This window comes from Euprymna scolopes, chromosome 8, assembly GCF_053919585.1.
Source record: "Euprymna scolopes isolate OS-2025 chromosome 8, ASM5391958v1, whole genome shotgun sequence".
NCBI classification, from domain to species: domain Eukaryota; kingdom Metazoa; phylum Mollusca; class Cephalopoda; order Sepiida; family Sepiolidae; genus Euprymna; species Euprymna scolopes.
The window spans coordinates 47,332,454-47,354,321 of NC_136489.1; the positions used below are offsets into that span (position 1 = coordinate 47,332,454).

General features: G+C 32.8%; 1 protein-coding gene across 4 annotated transcripts in view; it reads right to left on the reverse strand.

The window, feature by feature from the left end:
- LOC145283548 (exportin-7-like) overlaps nt 1–21,868 on the reverse strand; it is a 154,444-nt gene that overhangs the window by 17,859 nt on the left and 114,717 nt on the right. For all 4 annotated transcript variants that reach the window (XM_080132429.1, XM_080132430.1, XM_080132428.1 and 1 more), the window contains exons 26-29: nt 19,213–19,351; nt 11,862–12,022; nt 10,833–10,931; nt 7,506–7,633 (exon numbers count right to left, since the gene is read on the reverse strand). In XM_080132429.1, coding sequence (XP_079988555.1) covers nt 7,506–7,633; nt 10,833–10,931; nt 11,862–12,022; nt 19,213–19,351 — 527 coding nt within the window. The remainder of the gene's footprint in view (nt 1–7,505; nt 7,634–10,832; nt 10,932–11,861; nt 12,023–19,212; nt 19,352–21,868) is intronic.

A 21,868-nucleotide genomic window follows, 5' to 3' on the forward strand; every position in this document is an offset into this window, starting at 1 on the left:
ATATGGGTGAATTCTGGGCAAGAACCAAAATTTGTGTTTTTAAATACAGATTTTAATAACAATTAACATTAATAAAAACTTATATTAAATGAAAGAAAATGACTGCAAAAAATTTATTTTTTAACCAAAAGTATTTTTCTTTGTAATGCAGAAAATTACAGTATATTGTAAAAAAAAAAAATAATAAAATAAAAAGGCAAATAATTAGAGTAATTATTTTAGAGAATCAATAGTAGTAATTATAGAGGTTTTAAATTTTCAAGCAATTAAACTAATCTTGTTATTTAATAGTATAGATCATAAATTAGACATGTAAAAAAATCACTTAAATGTTATGAGCTGATAGGAATAGCATGACAGAAATTCAATTTGATGATTCAACATCAAAAATGTGTGGGCATAGAAAAAGAAAAGGCAATAGCAGAAGTTAGTGTAGAAATAGGCAGCAAGAAATGAAGCAAGCAGACGAATGAAGGAAGGAGACATGAAAGAGAAAATTAAGATCAGAGTCAGACATTCTATAGTTGATGTTGGTTAATACTATGTTTTCTTCGGTTTTGTTGTATCACTAATCTATTTCAGCTCTGCGTTTGAATGTGGATGTAAAATGGATATTAATAAATATTGGTAAGGTAAAAAAGGGAAGAAGTCACACAATGATTCAAAGTTCTTGGAAGAAAAAGAAGCAAAGTATATGTCGAAAGTGGTGATTAGACTTTGCTCTAATTGAATCGCTGAATAAGTTGTCTCAGCTTAAAAGGAAGTTACTCAACTAACGCAGTGGATTGGTTTGCATTTACAATAACGTTCAGACAGAGATAATGAAAGAATGTTTAATGAAATCAGTGAGTCAGGAGATTGTTCAGGTCATATGTGACATCATAGACATTTTTAGAGAAATACCTACTGATGATCGACCGAATAGATTTTTAAAAAAAGGAAAAAATACAATAAAAACAATGAAAAACGAAAATAAAATAGCAAACTGGAAACTCTAGACAAGTACCATTTGAATTTGATTTTTCTTCAAATTGACTACTGCATCATACAACTCTTTGCATACATCATTTTAGGAACAAAAACATTGTTAATCTTTGTTTGAATTATTCAACTGTCTTGAAGTTTGGACATCACAAAGTATTCAAGTCCCTCTCTCTAGTTATCTACTGTTTACCACTTATAAAAAGATATGAGGTGCCTTCAATAAGTTTCCAGACTTTTTGTATGAGCACTTTTATTGATAGTAAACACATGAAACTCTAGTTCCCTATGAAGTAATCTCCTCCGGCTACAATGCACTTGTACCATTCCAACAACTTCTAAAAGGCCCCATGGAAGTCCTCTTGTGTGATCATGTCAATGACCCTCGTCACAGCTTCTTCCATCTCAATTGTCTCATAACGACAGCCTCTAAGGTTTTCCTTACACTTAGGCAATAACCAAAAGTCACAGGAAGCAAGGTTTGAACTGCGGGAACTGAATTGATCAGCTCGACCATCTCCCTGCTGTCATGACGTCTTTCTTTCTGATCTTCTCTGAGCACCCTTGGGACAAATTTTGTGCAAATCTTCTACATCTTCAGTTCTTCGCAAATAATTGCGTTCACAGTTCCCACACTGACATCAAACTGTGCACTTATTGTCTTTATAGACACATGACGGTACTTATCCATGAAATTCTTTATTTGGCCAATCGACTTTGGTATTCTGACTTCCCTACTCCTCCCACACCTCTCATCCTTCAGACTCCCTACCTTCCTTGAATCTTTTATGGCACTCAAACTGATGCTTGATTCATGCAAGATGGTCCAAAACAGTCTGAAGTATTCCATACGTTTCTGTGGTATTTTTTCCAAGTTTAAAACAAAATTTTATTGCATATCGTTCTTCTAAAGTGTCCTCACATCCAGATTGCATTTTTGAAATTCAACAGCTGTGATAATCAGGCTTTAGTAAAGTGCATTTCAATTCCTAGCTGTTCATTTGAACCTGTAATCATAAAAATTTGTCAGTCGTCTCATAAGATGTATAGCAACAACATACTGAATTTTCAAGAGTCTACGACAATTTTAAATGCCTGTACAAAAAAGTCTGAAAACTTATTGAAGGCACTTTGTATATAGAAAATTCCTAATTGTCTGTTTTGTTGTTTGTGCTTCTATTAAATTTATCTTGACCTGTCAGACAAATCTGTATCGTGTATTTTTGGTTTGTATATTCAATTATTTTTATAATATTGCTATCACGTGCTGAATGATCAGACATCTTAATTACATTCATTGTTTTAGTGAGGGAAATTCACTCTCCCAAACAAGATGTCAGAGTAGTATGAGAATAAATTATTTTTGCTTTTACTTTTTTATTTTTTTTTAAATCCTCTTCAGTTGAGAGATTGCAAAAAATATTGGTTTGTGTCCAGAAGTTTCCTGCATTAAAAAACAAAAATTATAGAAAAATCTGTATGTATTTGCTTGTGACAAAAATATATTTTAAAAAAATCATGTAAATTGATCAAGTAGTTTTATTTTATAAAGAAAATCATTTTTAGGTGATTAATTCATAGACATTTCAACATAAATCAAGTATGAATGTTATCTCCTTTTGTTTCTTGAAATATTTTTCATACTAGCACTGGGACAGTTGCTCCTCAATTACTCATAAAATTTCATATTTTTTATTTAAAAATAAAACTACTTGACTTATGTGTGATTTTTGAAAGATATGTTTCATCACAGACATGTACATAATGCATATTTTTCTTTATTTTTGTTTTTTTAATGTAAGGGGTATTCTAAGGAATATCCAAAATATTTGTCCAAATCCACTAAGAATCATGAACATAAAAATTTCTTAGTACTTGAAAATATATTTTTTTAACAATTGATGAAAAATAAAATAAATTCTTGCTATCAAATCTAATATTTGTTAAGCATTCCTTTTGTAACTTCAACATTTCAAAATATCAAACAGGATCATCAGAAATGTTGGAATTAAAAATAAAAGAAAATTTATGATTAATATCATGTGCAGAGAAAGATGGGTGGGGCAGAATAAGAAAAGAAAATCATGTAGAAAGAGTTTTCTTATCACAATTTGTTGAGCTGAAGAAAAAAAGCTTTAAGTAATAGAACATACAAAACTTTTTTGACTAAAAGAAAGCGTGCAAAACATTTTACCTTTATTATTCAAAGATTTATGTGAAATAACGAGAAAAGTTAGTTAAAAAAATAATTTTTGGGTGAATCACATGAAATACCTTTTTATTTTTATTTCTTATTTCCAATTAAGAAAATAAAATCATTTTATTTCCACTTTTCTAATTGAAAAAAGCTGATTGAAATGAAAGAAATTCATGCTACAAAATGAAAAGATGGAGTTTGTCGTGAATTTAATTTTGAATTTTTTTCATTAGAAAATAGCAAAATAATTCATCTATATGCATTTCTTAAAATTTTATTTATCCTCATTTTTAATATAGAATGTGTGATACTCTTTCCTCATCAGTCAGAAACCAGAATATGGCAATACAGTTTTACTAGTTAAGGTGGTACTGCCACTCCTAATGCCATCCAGCAGCTTTTGCCACCAGAGAGTATTTGTATGTTTATTGATGTAGTCTAATTGAAACGAAACCACAATAAAAGTCGACATAATTATGTGCATTTGATTGCTTTTCTATGAAAGACCCAATCTAGAGTAAGGGTGAATGACTTGTATAATAAGTGTTTATTAAAGAGTACCATGTATCATTCAGGGAAGCAATCTTAGCTGTATACAGTGATAATAGAGAAGACTTTTCTAATAATTAAGATCATTTGTACATTTAAAAAGCAAAGGTTGTTATCATTCAGATGAGAGGACGTGAACTGGCGATTGCCTATTTGCACTTTTAATTAAAGCAAAAAATAAAGATGTTTCATGAAAAGGTTTTCATGATATCCTCAAGCAAAATGAGCTACGGCCGATTTGTTGTCGCGTCTCATGTAAAAATCATTAGAAACAGAAGAATGTATACGTACCATCGATTCCTTAAGAACTTGCTTCATTGATTCGTTCATAGTCTCGGTGTTTTCACGTTGAAAAGGTGGAGCATTCCTTTGAGTCACTATTCAAATCATTGTTTCACTTTTTAACCCCTTGCAGGTACGGGACTGGTGCCAAAAACTTAGGCAAACATTAAAAATATTCTTATTGCAAAATAGAAAACTATTTGCATAGTAATAATAGTTGCAGTAGCAATTTTACCTTAAGACAAAGAATAAATGACTCACGAGAAAAGTCATTATAAGGGTCAGATGAGTGAAAGGAGATAAGGTCACAAGATTCCTAATTATTAATGACAAAAAAATGTATGACAGTTAAGCTTTTATATATCAGCAGCGATTGTCGTATCCTGGATGAAATCACTGCTTAAATCAATCATTGGTATGGCTGAAATGGTATGCTGCTGAAGATCTGGGGTATCACTTGTTAATTTGTTCAACCAAGTGCTGGTTAGAGATGAAAAAAGCAGAAAGAAGACTATTGTTTACAGAGATGAGGATGTTGTTAGATTTCAAGTCCAAAATGTTGGGTTTACCACAATTTGGAAGGTGTACTGCTCATCTGAACATGTGTATGCAAACACAACACAACCATTAACGAAAACATGATTCATGATGAAGATCCCAGGAAAAAGATAAGACACCAAAAACAAAGTACAGATTCTCAAATTCAACTGTTAGGTTAGCAAATTCGAATAGATGCACCTGAACAAGATCTGAGATTACATCGGCCAAAACATGAATAACAATCAAGATGAGAATAATAGTCGGAATAATCCAAATTATTAATCATCATTTGTAAACTTCCTAAACTTGGTATTTATTGGTCATTAATGGAAAAAACAATTGATGTGATCAAACTCAAGTTTAAGTGATGAAAATGTTCCTTTGCTAAACGAGCATTTCACTTGTTGTCAATATAGAACGTTTGTATAAAAATTAGTTTAATTACTTAACTGAATATTTTATTTACTAATGAGTCACCACTTATTAAGTCATTAGAGGATCAGGGTTAATAAGATAGTTGTCAGTTAAATGATGAATATTATAGATGATGTGATAGGAAAAAGTTCATGCAAAGAAATGATAAAAATGGTCATATTAAATGTTTATCCATTTATGAAGAAAACTTGAAAAATTATTTGCAGATGAAATATGTTAATATATATATATATATATATGGTGGTTTTGTAGCATAATTTAATTTTAAACATGTATTTCAGGTAAAAGTACTATCACATACTTATGTGTCATGTTGAAATTAGTATAAATTAAAAAACAATTACAAAAAATGATCCAATAAAAAAATCAGTAAAAATAGAACTTATCAAATTATCGATATTTATTGCACATTTTAATGTGAAAGTGTTGTGGGAACAATTCTTTATGACAAACTGACTTATCTCCCTTGCTTTCTTGAAATCAACAAGTATAAAAAATAGAAAATGTTGGAATGCTAGGGTCTATGATTTTTTTTGTGAAAAATAGATCTAGCACATTTACTGGATCATTTTTCCTAATTTCAATACAACATTAGTATATAATAGTTTGTTTTTTTACTGGAAACGTGTATGTCTGAAATTATTTTATACTTGCACAAGTATCAAACATATATATAAAGAGAGAAATGAATAAAACAATTTGATCTGCAAATAAGTTTGAATTAAAATGTATAGCATTTTAATTTTAACTCTGTGTGTGTGTGTGTGTGTGTGTTCATTTGAGACCTTTATCTAAGGTGGTCAAAAATAACCATGAATGAAAAAAAAAAAGTCTAAGAAAAGTGCAGATGAAAATAAGTTTTAAGATAACTCTTATGTTTTTTTATGCTAACATTCTAACAAACTTTTCCATTTGTTTTTTTTAATCAGGGGAAAAATGACCTGAACATTAAAGGAAAAACTATGTAAAGATGAGAAAAAAATTATAAGAATAAAAATATTCCTTGAAAAGGAAAGATCTATACAAAAACTGAGAAACAACAACAACAAAAAAAAACTCACCTTTTTAGAAAAAGAATAATTTTTTTTTCTTTTCTGGACAAAACCCATTTCTTTCATGGAAACATGGTATAAGATATAAGAACCATTTAGGTCATTTGTGAGATAACAATCGTTGCTAACTACAGTAAATATAATTTTTGTTTTGCTGATTTGTTGTTGAGTTCGGAAAAAGAATATTTTAACTTCAATGAAATTAAACCAGAAGTTTTTTTTATTTAAGATTTTCAAATGTTGTTGCCATCTTTCAAATAAAAGGAGTCGGATGACCATTTTGAAGATTTAACTATTAAATTAATTATTTAAATTTGCCTCATGTAAACATTTAAATCTGTGATGATTATTTTGAAAATTTTAAATGAAAAGCAAATTATATTGATCTTTTAATGGATGATGTGTAAACACATTAACCTAAAACAAAACAAAAAAATGGCTGCTGAGTTTGAGTTAATAAAAAAAAAAAAGAAATCGATTTTTTGAATATTTCATTCCAACCACCAATTGATTGTGAATAACGTTTCAATGCACATGGTAAATTAGATGTCACAAACACTTAACAATCCATTGAATCATTTCAAAATTGTCAGCAAACTTCATGACAAATTGGAATATTGTTATTTCTTCAGTCCGCATGAAATCATTGTCATAGACATCATTTATAAGACTTGTTGAATGAATACATTCTCTAAGAACCCAGTCACCATTTTCTTCTAGGCTGCTGTATCCACACACATTACCATATTATTATTTCACATAATAACACGGCTGCATAACATAAAATTAGAATCATATTTACTGTAGTTAACGGTTATCTCATGAAGCACTTAATCTCAACCAAACGCTGAAGATGAAAACAGTAAATTATTAAAGGGGTGGGGGAGTCAAAGAGAATGAATTTTTTTTTCTGAGACAACAGTTCCCAAGACCAAGAACTGGTTTTTCTATCAACATGTGACATAACATAAATCCTATTCTTCTTCATATGTGATGCTATGTGATAAAGAATAGGGTTTGCTAAATATCACAAATGTTCAAAAACAATGTGTATTCTCTGTTTAAATAATGAGAAAATAAAAAAAAAATTGTCTCATTGACAAAAATATGAAAACTGAAATGATGGGGTGTCAAGAAGGGGGTATGTGATGGAGGAGGGAGACTACATCTTGTTGCTCAACTGACATCAAGATGTACAAAAAAAATCTTTTCAACATTTGTAAATAAAAGTGTCCTTTTTACCACAACTCCGTATACAAAGTTTTCGTAAAAATAAAAACAAAACTTTTGTCTGTCCTAATTTCATTTACCAGGAATTATATATATATATATCGTAAGAGAAGGAAGAAATAGGGATGGATAGATGGATGCATATATATATATGAGAATCCTTAGAGATACTTTCAATCAACATACAGATATTGCATCTGAAATGGAGAGATCAATTTCAGTGTAGCATCCTAATTTACCTGTCCCTGTTTTTAGTTAGTAGAGATCGTTCAATTCCGTCCATCAAATTCTCAAAACACTGTGCCATGGCAGGCTGTTTGTCTGCAGGTTGACTGGAAATGATGTTGTCCCTCAATTTGTGGAAATACTAAATGCAAAGAAACAAGAAAAAAAAAAAGACACTTTGCATTAAAATGTTGGCTCATCAATGGAAAATGGTGAGTATGAACGATGGAAATCAAATAATAATGTTGAAATTTGTCGACACTGACTTGTATTTTCTAAACTAAAATCTTCATGCTTGAATGTTGAAAACTAAGACACCATTTTTATAGGATCATTCACAAAGAAATTTTTAACAAGTATCTTGAAAATTTTCGATCAAAATATGTAATTAGAATGACATTTTTTGTTCAAATTTTTACCTTGATAATAACTGGATATTAAGAAAAGATTAAAATACTCGCCTTGCTTACAAAAAATTGAAATGCATTCTGGAGCTTTCATTGTAGAATTAAATTTTTTTAAAATTTGTTTACATTATTACATCATTGATTTCAATCAATAATTGATTGTGAATATAAAATGAAGTAATATATCATATTTGATATAACATCCATTTTACATGATCACATACGTTAAACGGCTTCAAAAAATTGATTTCCAAAATAACTTCTGTCTGAACTATATCTTTCAAGTCTATTTTTTTTTTTGTCACTTTCTCCCATGTTTTCCTTGGCCTTCATCTATAAGCTGAATCTACTATTGCAACCGTTCTACATTTACTAACTCAAAAACTCTCATTCACTCTTTCAATGCGGTCATATCATGGAAGTCTACTCTAAACTGTCCGCATTTGATCTGAAGTCATCAGGTCTAAACTTGCCTTTAAAACTCACATTACACATCTATCATTTCGCTCCATGTAATGCATGTTCTCATTGGCCAGCTTTCACTTCCGTATATCATCACACTAACTACTGATAGGCTATTATTCCCTTCTTTATCTTACTCACAGCTTCCCATATCATTTCTTTCTCAATTCTTATAGCTTGACCAGATATTGCTTCTGCAACTTCTAGATTTTCACAGTTTCATGTAAACTGAGTATTCAACAATTTCTCATAATGGCATTTCTAAGAATTCCTCTTGTCTTGTTCATTTGTTGATAACACTCCATCATTCCAAATGCACTTCTCTTCAATATCTATATTTGTCTTTGCCATCTGCTTAACTATCCTGAATACTTCATATTTTTAATCATCCTTGCATTGTGTATATATATATCATGTACAACAAAGTAAACAAAAAAAAAACATATGGATAAAAAATAAAACATTTTACAAAGATAATTTCCCATATATACATAGAACCCCATACTCAACGCACTAGTATTACTTCAGTATTATTATACATTAAATTCAAATTACACACCCAAATTTAAACATATATAAAGAATAGACACCAACATAAAAGACTGCCACAAATTAACATTCTTATTATTATGTATTGTTATCCTAAGGTATAGTTTATTCTGTGCATACTACTGTTTGCTATTTCACTTCTACAGTTTAATAGACTTGAAGGTGTCCAAATTTTAGGAGTGCAAATTTCTTATTTAAACAATCTACTTGAGTCGCTTAAATTCCTACATGTACTGGCTTGTCATACTATTCTCCACTCAACTATCAGTGAGCATTCACTTTCCTTGAACTCCCAGCAATGGTTTGCTAACGTTGACGAATGTATTAAAAAATAATCCAAATTTATTATTTTTACAATGAAAGTCTTTTTCGTTTTTTTTTTTGTTAGACAATTTGATATATATAAAAGATGCTCCCAAACTAGTATTTCTATGCCATCAATTATGAAAGAAATTGTTTAAAATAAATTATTTTACGAATAAAATACTTTATGTTCAACTAATCACCTACCAGTAATTCTAATATGCACCATATTTTAGTATTAAATAACCTCTCAAAAAGAAAAACATAAAATTCAAACAAAATTCTTTGAAAAAGTAAAGAATTAAAAGTACAAATTTTATGTGAAACGGTCTTAAAAATTCAACTAGATTTTAGTTTTAATAATTTAGCAATTGAAATTAATTAGAATATGGTGCATCTTATAATAAATTAGAAGGACCCGTTAGCAGACATTGCCCAGTGGAAGCATGCCTCCACCCCCTCATAAAAAATTAAATTATGGTTATTGTTGTTGCCCAACCCCAAACCTCCTTATGTTAAGAACGGTTTTCGGAATGGACACCTCCAATCTCTCATTTTAAAAATGGCTATTGAAATAGACACCCTATTTTGTGGAATGTCACAATATTTACCCCACATTTAACCTTGATAATCGTTATCAGGATACCCACCGCAAATACTATATAAACCACCAAAAAAATTGGTGGATGTGACAGTGTCGGTTGGATAGAATTAGATTTGTTAAAAGTAAATGTAAAAAAAAGTAAAAACAGACTTAAAGAAAAAAAACGCTCCGTTATAAAACAAAGTAAAAGAAAACAAAAAAAAATAGCATCGTGTAAGGTTTGCTAAGCCACTCCAAAATCGAAAAATAAACAATGGTGCACATACATATTGTTTGTTTTTCTTATCAAGGATTTTTTTAGAGGGGGGGGGGCACAGTGGGCATGTTGTTGAAGTGTGCATAGGTAAGTGTAAGGTTATCAGTATTCTGAGTGGTTATTATATTTGTATTTGGTTTATTTTTTTAAAATGAAATGATTGTCTTTTGTAAAGAGTGCCGCCATATTTGAAAAGTTCTGGAGCGTTCGTTTATGTATTAAGATGTAGGTTCCAGAATAATCAACTTGTCCACTCTCAGCCAATGAGAATAGGTGGAATTTCAGAAGGGAGAATTTATTATTTTTGGAATTAAGAAATGGAAAGATTATGTTATGTTTATGAGTTTATGGTCCAGTTACGAAGGAAGCAAGCACAATATTTGTAGATTGTGCATATTCCTCCCAGTCTTGAATGGGGACGGTAGGAGGACTTAATATTTATGGGGAAAAATAGGAACTAATCCCTTTAAAGATGCTGCAATTGTGATGGTGTTACTCCTAGGATGAAATGTAGGATTTTATTATAACAACTAAATGTGTCTAAAATGGTGTTCTAAAGTTACATAAGATAGGGTTGATAGCCTAGACATAATACATTTGTATGTGGCATCTATTGTTGCAAACTTACGGTACTTTAGTTCAGAGGAGATGTTCTGCAATCATTTTATTATATATGGAGATAAGCTTAGATTACTTAAATTTTATCTAGGTAATCTGAAAAAGCATGAAAACAAATTGGTGGTTAAGATGTGTTACTTACATCCTCATTCAACAAGATAAGGCCCAGGAGAGGGCGGGACATGGACCATTGATTACGGCAGTCTTCAAACATGATGATATTTAAAACGGTTGATAACATCTACAGCGAAAAAAAAAAAAAATGGATTTCATAAAAAAGTAAAAAGTTAGAAACAAAGCTTAGAAAAATTGTGGCCTACCATTAAAAAATTGACAGTATTCAGAATTAGTTTAACAGTGTGAACAATCACCGGAAACCTAGTCAAAAACTTGGATTCACAGTCACCCTGCATTCAAGAGTGTGTAATGCTCACAGGTCCAGTTGTGGTCAACCGATCAACATGTATTGCACATTTCGATCTTTAAACAAAATAATCTGGATAAAGGAGATGACAAATAGCTCAATAACCTAACAAGGTCTCCTTTTGATAATGGCAAATAGCTGTGTTAACACTTTTTCATCCTTGAAAACAAACCTTGGAAATGTAACAGCATTAGCAGAGGACCGCAAGTGATCAAAATACACCTATATTCTTGACAGATTCCTATTCAAACAGATTGCATTTCATTATATATACTATTTGGAAATAAAATTGTAATTTACTTTAAATTCAATTTTACTTGCGTTCCAACAAAAACAAAAAATATTTAACTATATGTTGAAATTTTTCAGACTTTCATCTAACAATTTTGCAAAAAAATTGCTGGAAATTTATTTTTAATTATGTTTCATATTTGTTGCAAAAAACAAAACAAAACAAAAAAAAACATTAAATATAATGGCTTTATAAAAGATATTTTAAATTGTGCCAAGTGGCATTTTTTTAGGATCTCCTTGTAGTTAATATTAGCTGTACATACACTGCAAAAAAAAATGTAAGAATATATACGTTTTGTGAATTAATCTTATGTATTGTAAATGCTTATTTTAAAATTTGTAAAGAACTAAAAAAATTTATGACTAAAAATATAGTTTTTATGAATGAACAAACCAAATCAGTACATCCTCCCCTCTCCCTTGTTGGTTATGATGGTTACTGTTAATTTTTACCTGCTGCAAAATTTCTGGATGGACTTCAAGTATTCTCAGGAATGCTTCACTGTCTGCTAGGCTGGTTGGATGATTCTTCTTCTTTTTCCGTGTTAACTGACGGAACAAATAAGTGACGATATTGTCCAAGATTGCACAACAGCCAGTGCACACCATCGTATCTAAAAGGAGAAAAAAAAAAAAAGAACAATCACGTTATTCATCCACATATATGTTTTCTTGTCTTCAAAGAACAAATATCATACCCAAACACATTACTATACAGCTAATTTGGCAATCTATAAAATAAAGTCAAATAGCAAAGTTAGTCAATTTTCTATGAGGGAAATCCCAAAAGTAATGCCTCCTATTTTTTTTATTGTGCCTAAAGGGATTCGAGGCAATTGCAAAATGCATTGTTACAATGACTGAACTTATGCATTCATGACCTGAAAGTTTCATCTCACTGTTGCAGATATTGATGGTGTGAGATTTTAAGAAAGCAATCCCCTCTCATAAGCATGCGTTAGAAGCAGAGATGTGTCATTGAATTCCTCCATACAGAAAAAAATTGATCCGATTAACATTCACCAGTACCTGTTGAATGTTTATGAAGTTGATGTTCACACAGCTAAGAGATTAGTTTATTGATTTCAGAGTGGCAACAGCGAAGTGAGTGATAAAAGTGCGCTCTGGACTTTTGCAGCCAAGGCATCAAAAGAGACTTGCAAAAGTGCAATGAGAATGGAGCACAAAAAGTCACTCATTTAATAGTACCACTCTCATTTTTGTAGCTCTTCAATGTTTTCGTTTTTAGAACGACCCTCGTAGATATCAAACGAAATTTGCACATACGTATCAACATTCAAAAACATCTTGCTCTTTTATTAACTAAATTAGGAGTGAATGGACTAAGTTTAGGAGATTGAATTACTACTGTCAACCATGTGCATGCAGTGTGATGATGGAGGGAAGTGAAACATGACTGTTGAGGATATGCACTGCATGAAGAGAAGTGATTGGTTGGTTTATTTAACCAGCATATCGACCTTCATTGGGTCATTTAATGCTGAAGATCATTTTGATTTGTTTTCTTTATTTGTTTCAATGTGTTTGTTTATTTTTTGTTTTTATTTTAATGGGGACAAGGGTATCTGTTTTAATTGAAAATTTTTTGTAAGTGCTTGAGTTTATATTTTTAGGTATAGTTTGATTTCAGAAATATGAATGTTGTCTTTAATATTAATATTCTGTTGAAACAGAAATATTAATATTCTGTTGAAACAGAAATGTGAATGTTGTCTTTTATATTGTTGAATTTTAGATGGTGCTTTCTCGCAATAGCGTAAGCTCCATATTCCACAAAAACATTTTATTGTGCAAATCTAAAATGTTAGGCATTGTGGTGGTTGCTCTTGCCTGAGCATGTAGGAGGGAGTAAGGTTTGTATGGTCAATGTGTGTTCTGGCTATAACCACTTGTTCTTTTCTTGATTTTTGTGGGGATGGCCCCCACTCTCCAAAGGTGGGTTTAATATGGAAGTGCTTGTTATTTGTATTACTATTCCAACGCTGTTACCATTTTGCATAAAACAGTTTATTGGTTTTGTATTTTAAGTCTGTGTAATGAATATTGATGGTTCAGGGTTTCGGTTTAAAGCTGATTTGGCTGCCACGTCTGCTCTTTCATTTCCTTTCACTCTGATATGGCTTGGAATCCAACACATGATTACCTCTTTGTGGGTAGTCATTGAGTTTAATCTGTTCAATAGTTTGTGATTAGTGGGTTTTTGAGCTTTATATTATTCAATGATGATAGAACAGGGAGCAAATCTAAAATAAATTATAAATTTCTTGTTTGTTTTTTGTTAGGATGTTGGGAGCAAGGTTGATAGTACAGACTTCTACGGAGAAAATGGAGCTTTCAGTTGGTAGTGCCTTTTGGTTGGTTGTTCCATTCAGAATAGCTGCGCATGCTGTCCTGTTGTGGTCCTTAAAGCCATCTGTGTAGATGTGCAGATGATTAGGTTAGTCTAAAAGTATATCATGGAATTTTTCTTGGTAGGTGTTAGGGTGGGTTTTTGCTTTGGTGAGTTTACTTAGTACGAGGATTCACGTTGGGTTTTTTGAGTATCCAAGGTGGAATTTCAGACAGAGTATGTTTATGGATGGTTGTTATATTTGATGCTTGTAGTATTGTTTTCATTCGTAGGCCGAAGGGTTTTATAGTTTTTTCTTTTGCTTTGAATAGTTCATTGTATCTTGGATGGAATGAGACAGTGTATGCAGGATTGCTTGGACATGATTTTAGTTTAGTATTGGGTAGCTAATTTATGGCTCCTTATATCTGCTGGTATCTCACTGGCCTCTGTGTAGACTTTCCACTGGGAACATCCTGAAGGCTCCTAGTGCCAGTCTCAGCCCTCCATGGCAGATCAGGTTTAGTGTCTTTAAGTAAGTCCTAGCTGACCGATAAATAAAACATCCATAGTCAAGTTTTGATCTGATCAATGGCCTGTATAGTTTGAGAAGGGTTTTTTGGTCTGCACCCCATTCTGTGTGGGCTATAACGTGCAGCAGCTGCAGTCTTTTATTGCAGTTTGTTTTCAGGTTCTTCAGGTGGGGGATGAATGTCAGTTTTTTTATCAAATGTCAAACCTAGGAATTTCTGTATTTGCAAGTTTCAAACAATGGTCATTATGGAGTGTCCTCATTTGGCAGAAGTGTACACATTTGGTTTTTCGGAGAATTTATATCCATTTTCTACTGTCCACTTTTTACATTTATTTAGGCATTGTTGGAGCTTGTGCTCTTATGATATGTATATATTTTGACCTGCAATGTATTACGTTACGTTTCCAACCCGTTTCCCTGACCAGGAAGAACAACACGCATCACTTCTAGATCTGTTTTTGACCACAGTTCCCGATGACTGCATAGCGAAGGCCCACAGCCCACTCGGGAACGCTGATCATGCAGTGATAATGGTTGAAATCGCCCTAAACTCTAGACCCAAAACTGAAGAGCCAGTGCTCAAAACAACGAGATATTATAATAAGGCTGACTGGGAAGCCATCAGGGAACTAATTAGAGATGCTCCATGGAAAAATATTTTCTCTCTCCCTGCTGAACAGTGTGCAAACGAGACCACTGACTGGTTCAAAACTGCAATCGAAGCGCATGTTCCCATGCGGAAATTTTATAGTAAGCCCCACTCTCCCCAATGGTTTACGTCGACTTGTGCAACTGCCATTACTCAAAAGCAGCATGCATACCGTAGGTTTAACCGACATAAGTCCAGTTCAAACAGACTGAAGTATATAGAAGCTAGAAATAACGTTAAGAAAGAAATAGCGACAGCTAAGAGAGAATTTACGGAAACCACTAAAAAGCGCATCGAAGCACAAAAACTAGGAACTCGAGACTTCTGGAAAATCTACAACAGTGTAGTAAATAATGGGCAATCGACAATTCCCCCACTAACCAACAATCACGAGGTTGTCTCCTCAGCAACCGACAAGGCTAACATGCTTGCCAGTCGGTTTGCCTCAAACTCCACACTGGACCCTTCCAACCACCCCCTACCTGACTTTCCTATGCGGACAGACGCCACACTAGACGATCTGAAAACCACCCCTGCTCAGGTGCATGCTATCATAAAAAACCTTGACACCTCAAAAGCATGTGGACCCGATCTTATCCCAGCTGTGCTATTAAAAAAGTGCTCAGCCGAAGTAGCTCCAGTTCTCTCCAAACTCTACAACAAATGTCTTAATGAAGCTTGCTTTCCGGGCTGTTGGAAAACTGCTTCTGTTGTACCAGTATTCAAGAATTCTGGTGAAAGGACAGACCCATCAAATTATCGCCCCATTAGCCTCCTTCCACTTTTTGCCAAAATATTTGAGACCATAATTAACCACGCTCTAATCCATCATCTTACAGATGCTAAACTACTGACTGACAAACAATATGGATTTAGACAAGCCCGTTCCACAGCAGACATCCTCACCGTGATCTCTGAACGTATATACCAATCACTGGACAAAGCGGGGGAAGGCAGAGCGGTAGCTCTAGATATATCTAAGGCTTTTGACAGGGTATGGCATGAGGGTCTCCTCAGTAAAATCAGATCATACGGTATCACTGGTAGAATACTTAACATAATTAAATCCTTCTTAGATAAGAGAAAAATCCAGGTAGTCCTCGACGGTCGCACATCTAAACAATATGATATAAATGCGGGAGTGCCCCAGGGTTCTATCCTTGGACCTCTATTGTTCCTGATATTCATAAATGACCTCCCCGACAACATTGCCTCTGAGATGGGTATATATGCTGATGACACTACACTCTATGGCAGACACGACAGGAAGACGAATGAACACATTTCTAAAGAAATGGCAGAAACACTAGAGGAAGACCTCCAATCTGTAGTGGAATGGGGACAAAAGTGGTTGGTCGCGTTCAATGCTGCCAAGACTAAACTAGTTTCATTCAATAATTACAAGAAACCCTCTCTACCACCAATAGCAATGGCCAACGACTCTTTATCTGAGAGTCCATCTTTCAAACTCCTTGGCCTAACGTTCACAGGAAACATGAGTTGGAACAATTACATTGAAGGCATTGCCAGGGCCGCTGCAAGAAAGGTGGGCTCTCTCTACCGTGCTAGAAAACTACTAACACCCGAAAGTATCCTGTACCTCTATAAGGCCACCATTCGCCCATGTATGGAGTATTGCTGCCACATCTGGGCTGGTGCATCTGCTACTAGTCTCTCGCTCCTTGACAAGGTTCAAAAGAGAGTCGCAAATCTGATAGGCCCTGAACTGGCATCTAAGCTTCAGCCTCTGTCCCATCGACGAAATGTTGCATCCCTCTGCCTGTTCTACAAGTATTTTAGTGGTGAATGCTCTGATGAACTGCAATCACTTGTGCCCCCACGACGCGAGCACCCTCGACAAACCCGACAGGCTACTAGATCCCACCCCCACACTGTAGAGGTCCCTAGATGTAAAAGATCTTTTTACTCCAATAGTTTCTTCCCCAGAACCGCAAGACTCTGGAATTCCATTCCAGGTCCCTGCTTCCCCAACAGTACTGACGTGCAGAAGTTCAAGTGTAACGTGAACCGACACCTTGCTGCCCAAATCCCTACATAGTACCCCAGTAGTTGTTGCCCCTGATAGTAGCCCCCTACACCAAAGTGGCAATTTGCCTTGTTTGGGGTGAAAATGTAATAAAAAAAAAAAAAAAAAAAAAAAAAAATTAGGAGGTCATCCACATATAGAGATCCGTCAACATTACGAGTTAGGCATTTTGCTATGTTATTCATTTTAATGCTAAACAAAGTTACAGAAAGTATACTCCCTTGGGCAACTCCCTTTTCTTGGATGTTGGTGTCTGAGTAGGTTGATCCAATGCAGACTTTAAATTTGTTATCTGATAAGAAGCCTTTTATGAACTGTGGTAGTCTGCCTTTTAGATTGAGGTCATTAAGATCTCTCATTATTCCAAGTTAGGCAGAGTCGTATGCTTTCTCCAAGTCAAAGATTGTTGAGAGGTGTTTGTTCCTTATAAATGCTTCTCTTACAGCTGTTTCTAGGCAAATCAGGTGATTGATTGTACTTGTTTTGTTACAGAAACCGCACTGTAGGTTAGAGATAATTTTGTTGGATTTTAACTACCAAACTAGTCTGTTATTAATTATTCTTTCCATTAGTGGTTAGTGAAATTGGTCTATAGTTTTGCAGGTTTGAGTTTTCTTTTCCTGGTTTGGGGATTGCCAATATTGTGGTCAATCTCCATATATCTGTGAATTCGCCTTCTGTCTATATTGTTAAAATTCGAAGTGAATTTCATCTGGTCCTACGGCGGTGTTATGGGATCTTTCAATGGAATCTTCTAGTTCAGTTAGTTTTCAAGATTTCTTTGATATGAAGTTGAGTTTATATTTCTCTGCATTTTGCTTGATTGTTGTAAATTTTGTATTGTAGTTTTGGTTAGAAGAGTTTTGTGAAAAGGTTTCAGCTAGTAAGTCTGCTATATTCTTTTTATCAGTTTATGCTAGAGTTATTTATGACGAGGTGTTTGATTGGTGTGGTTTGATGTTTACCTGTAATTTTTCGGATCATTTCCCATATTACTCTTGGTTTAGTGGAGAATTCAGTTTGTTGATGTGAATTTGCCAGCATTTTACTTTTTGCTGTTCTTACAAATCTACGGACTTTAGCTCTGTTTTGCTTGTATTCTATAAGATTTGTAGTAGTTGTTTCTGTAATTTTTTTAAGGCAGCTTTCCATAGTTTGATAGTTTTTTGCCATTTAGTGTCAAACCAGGGTCTGTTGTGTTTATTGGTTGTTGAGGTTTTTGGGATGCACTCATTTGCTATTTCTATTAGTGTTTTCCTAAAAAATTCTATTGTGTCATAGTTAGTTTCAGTGTGGTTCAACCTAGTTTTGCATTTTTCCTTGAATATTTGCCAGTTGGCCTTGTTTAGGTTCCATTGTGGATATTTTTGACTATTACATTCAGGGGATTTCCATTAGATGGATTGACATATGTAGGTGAACTGTCGCTAAGCAGGCATACATCATTTTCGTTGATGATCTCTTCTAGTGTTCTACCTTTTTTAATGGTTTCTTTACACCCTCATAGTATATTGTGACTATTAAAGTCACCTAACAGGATGAAGGGTTTGAGCAGTAGATCGATCAATTTTTTTCAATTCGTCTTTGTCTACATTTTCGTTTGGTGAGATACATGTAGAGCATACTGTTATTGTTTTGTGCAGAGTGGCCTTGATGGCAATTGCTTGGATATTTGTGGCGATATTTACTTTACTGTAGGGTGTGTTGTTGTTCTATTTAATCTGTGGTGGTAGCACGCTGTCATTCTGTCAGCCATGACACTCTTCTGTAGGTTGAAGGTTCAATCTTTAGTGTGAGCAACACTCAAAAATGAATTATGAATTACTTAAGACTTCTACTTGATCATGGTTGACAGAACGAGAGCAGCTACTCCTGGGGATTAAATAAAGGGTTCCATTCAAAATTTTATGCAGATTCCAGTTGGATAAGATACACCTAAAGAAGGTTGGAGGTTACATTGATCGAAACGTGTAAATAACACTCAAGATGAGAACAGTAGTCCAAGTAATCAAAATACGAGTTATTAAACCTTATCTAAAAAATTAAGAAAAATAAATTTTAAGAGATTTGTTATAATTTAATTTCTCTTCTATCTTCATCATTAAAGTTTTTTCAATAACTATCAGCAGATAGAATAATTTTTTATTATCGTATAAAATCAAACTTTAAAAAGTTACTAGAAACTTTGCTCTTTACACTTTTTTGGCAAGTTGTCTCCCTTACCTAAAGCTGTAAGTCCTTCCGAGATGGTGGCTAAAATATATAGAAAGACTTGTGGTTCTAAGTTGCTGATGAACATCATATGGTCCTGGGCAAGACATTCCAATAAAGCATAATAATTCTGACTGAGCTTCGGATAATCCTGAAAGAAAAAAATACAGGAAGCAATGATAAAACAAGATTTCATTTGTATTCTATGCTGATATTCCAAAAACAATTATCAAGAAGATAAAAAATTAATATTAAAAGTTCTAAGCAAATCTGGATAAAAAAAATTCCTCCTCAGCCATTCTGATTAAAGGATTGTTATAAACCCCCTTATAATTTGTTCTTGACTTGGTAAACAATCACAAAATAATTGCAGTTAAAAACGAGCATTATTAACAGAGTTTTCACATCTAATAACGATAACCTTACAAAATTAAATTAAAAAAAACTCATCCCATTTTGACTTTTATACCAAGGAAAAAGTCCCATCTGATTAATGTTTTCCAGTTTCCTTATAATTGAAAATGTAATGTTAATTGGTCTTTTTTTCAGATTTTTTGCTAAAATAAAATACTTTACATGTGAAATATTTTAAAAGTTTATTTTATATTACAAATACATTACTGAATCCCGATTCAGAATTCCAGAATTTTTTATGAAAGTTTAATTAGTCTTTTTTGATAAGATTTCAAAGTGAAGACTATTTTTTATGTGAAAACTAAATAAAATATATTTTGATTATAACATTATTTTAACAAAAATAAAACCATTGTGAAAAAGAAGAATTTTCAAGGTAAAGACTTTTTCTCGTGTCAATTTTTAAAATTAAACTGGAATTATGTAAACATTAATAAGAGATTTTTCCTTTGCATGATTTTTGCTAAAGAGAAAGCAGAAGTCAAAATGACACAAGTTTTCTGAATTTGAACCGAAATAAAATTCTAATTATTGTTTACCATTATACAAACCAATTAAAGGCATGTCAGCTCCTAGTAAATATATATATTAGTTTTTTTTGGAAAAAGAAATCCAGCAGAGTGCTCAATTAAAAGAAAAATCCGAAATATGAGAGCATATTCATATTTTGTATTTTGTGTACAGAAAGTTGTTAGATGAGACAAGTCATTGGTACCGTCGGTTTCAAGCCCGATAATTAGGCCCGTTTAAGATATCCATATCAAGCTCTCTTCAGCCAATACTCATCCAATGAGCTAGGATGAGTATTGGCTGAAGAGAACTTGATATGGATATTTTGAACGGTCCTAATTATCGGGCTTGGTACCAATAACTTGTCTCATCTAACAACTTTCTGTACACAAAATGTGTGTGTGTGTGTGTGTAGACAAATTGAAATGGAAAAGGGATTAAATAGAAGATCACATGAAGTCATGAAGGCAACTAATATTTCATTTCATTTTATTCATGAAAATCTTAGTCTTTTGAGCTCAATTGAAGTAAGACATAAGGGGTCATAATGTGGACTATATTTTATTTAATTTAGTTTTACACAAAGGGAGCAGAAAGAATAGGTAGAAGCCTTCTGTGAAAATTCAGACACCGCTAATTTGAAAATTGAAGTATTTCAGCTTTGCATTAGATTTGATTCATAGTCATATACAAATCAAGCAGGATTCCCTGAATTCCAATTTATTTTTAAGATCCTTTAAATTATAGAAGTTTTCTAGAATCCAAATCAGATAATGAATTTTGATCAAAATTAAAATAAGGATTTTCGACATAAGGTATAGTAGCATTTTGAATTCTAATCTCCATGCTGAAACACAGAATTGATGCACAACTGTTCTGTTTGGGAATTAATGTTATCCATCCTAGGACAAATATTCTTCTAGTATATATGCATATACCAATGGCACATGTACGAGTTATTCAGTTTTGACCACTGGTTTCATGCTTGATGTTAATCGTCAGAGGATATATACACAAAGTTTAGAATAATCACATATATTATGAAAAGACATTACCCAAAATCCTTAGTTAAGTATATTTCTATTTTAATGACAGGAAGTTCCAAGAATACGGTGGTGCCTGCATTCTTGCAGGATATTCATAAAAATCAAATACTTTTACTTTATCTGAATTATGATTTGAAAATTATAGAAATTAAAAAGTAAAATAAAACTGTAATGTGGGGTCCAGAGTTTGGAGCAGAAGAACACATAGGTTATTATTTATTCCAGGGAAATGCTGGATATGTGTAGACAGGGTTGAAGTTTATAAAATTAGTTCATTACATGCCGACGTACTTACACTCCCATTTAAATAAAAAAAAAATAAAAAAGGGGAGGAGTAAAATGGTGTTATGAGCTGAGGAAAAAGGAGAAAATTCCTCATTTAATCCTGGACAATGAGAGTTTTAATATAAAATAACACTTAACTATTAGATAGTTACTGAATATGAGTGAACCTTTAAAAGACTACATGTAATAGTGAAATAAGAATCAATGCTTCTTATCCAAAATTCTCCATATTGGAAAAAAAAAAAAAAAAAAAAAAAGAAAAATCTGTATAATATACGTATTTGCAACGAAACAAAAACATATTCCAAAAATGGTGTAAATTAAGTAGTTTTATTTTTAAATAAGAAATCAAATTTTATTAGTAACCAAAAAACGACTGACTTGTCCGCCATTTTGAAAACAATCTAGAAAAA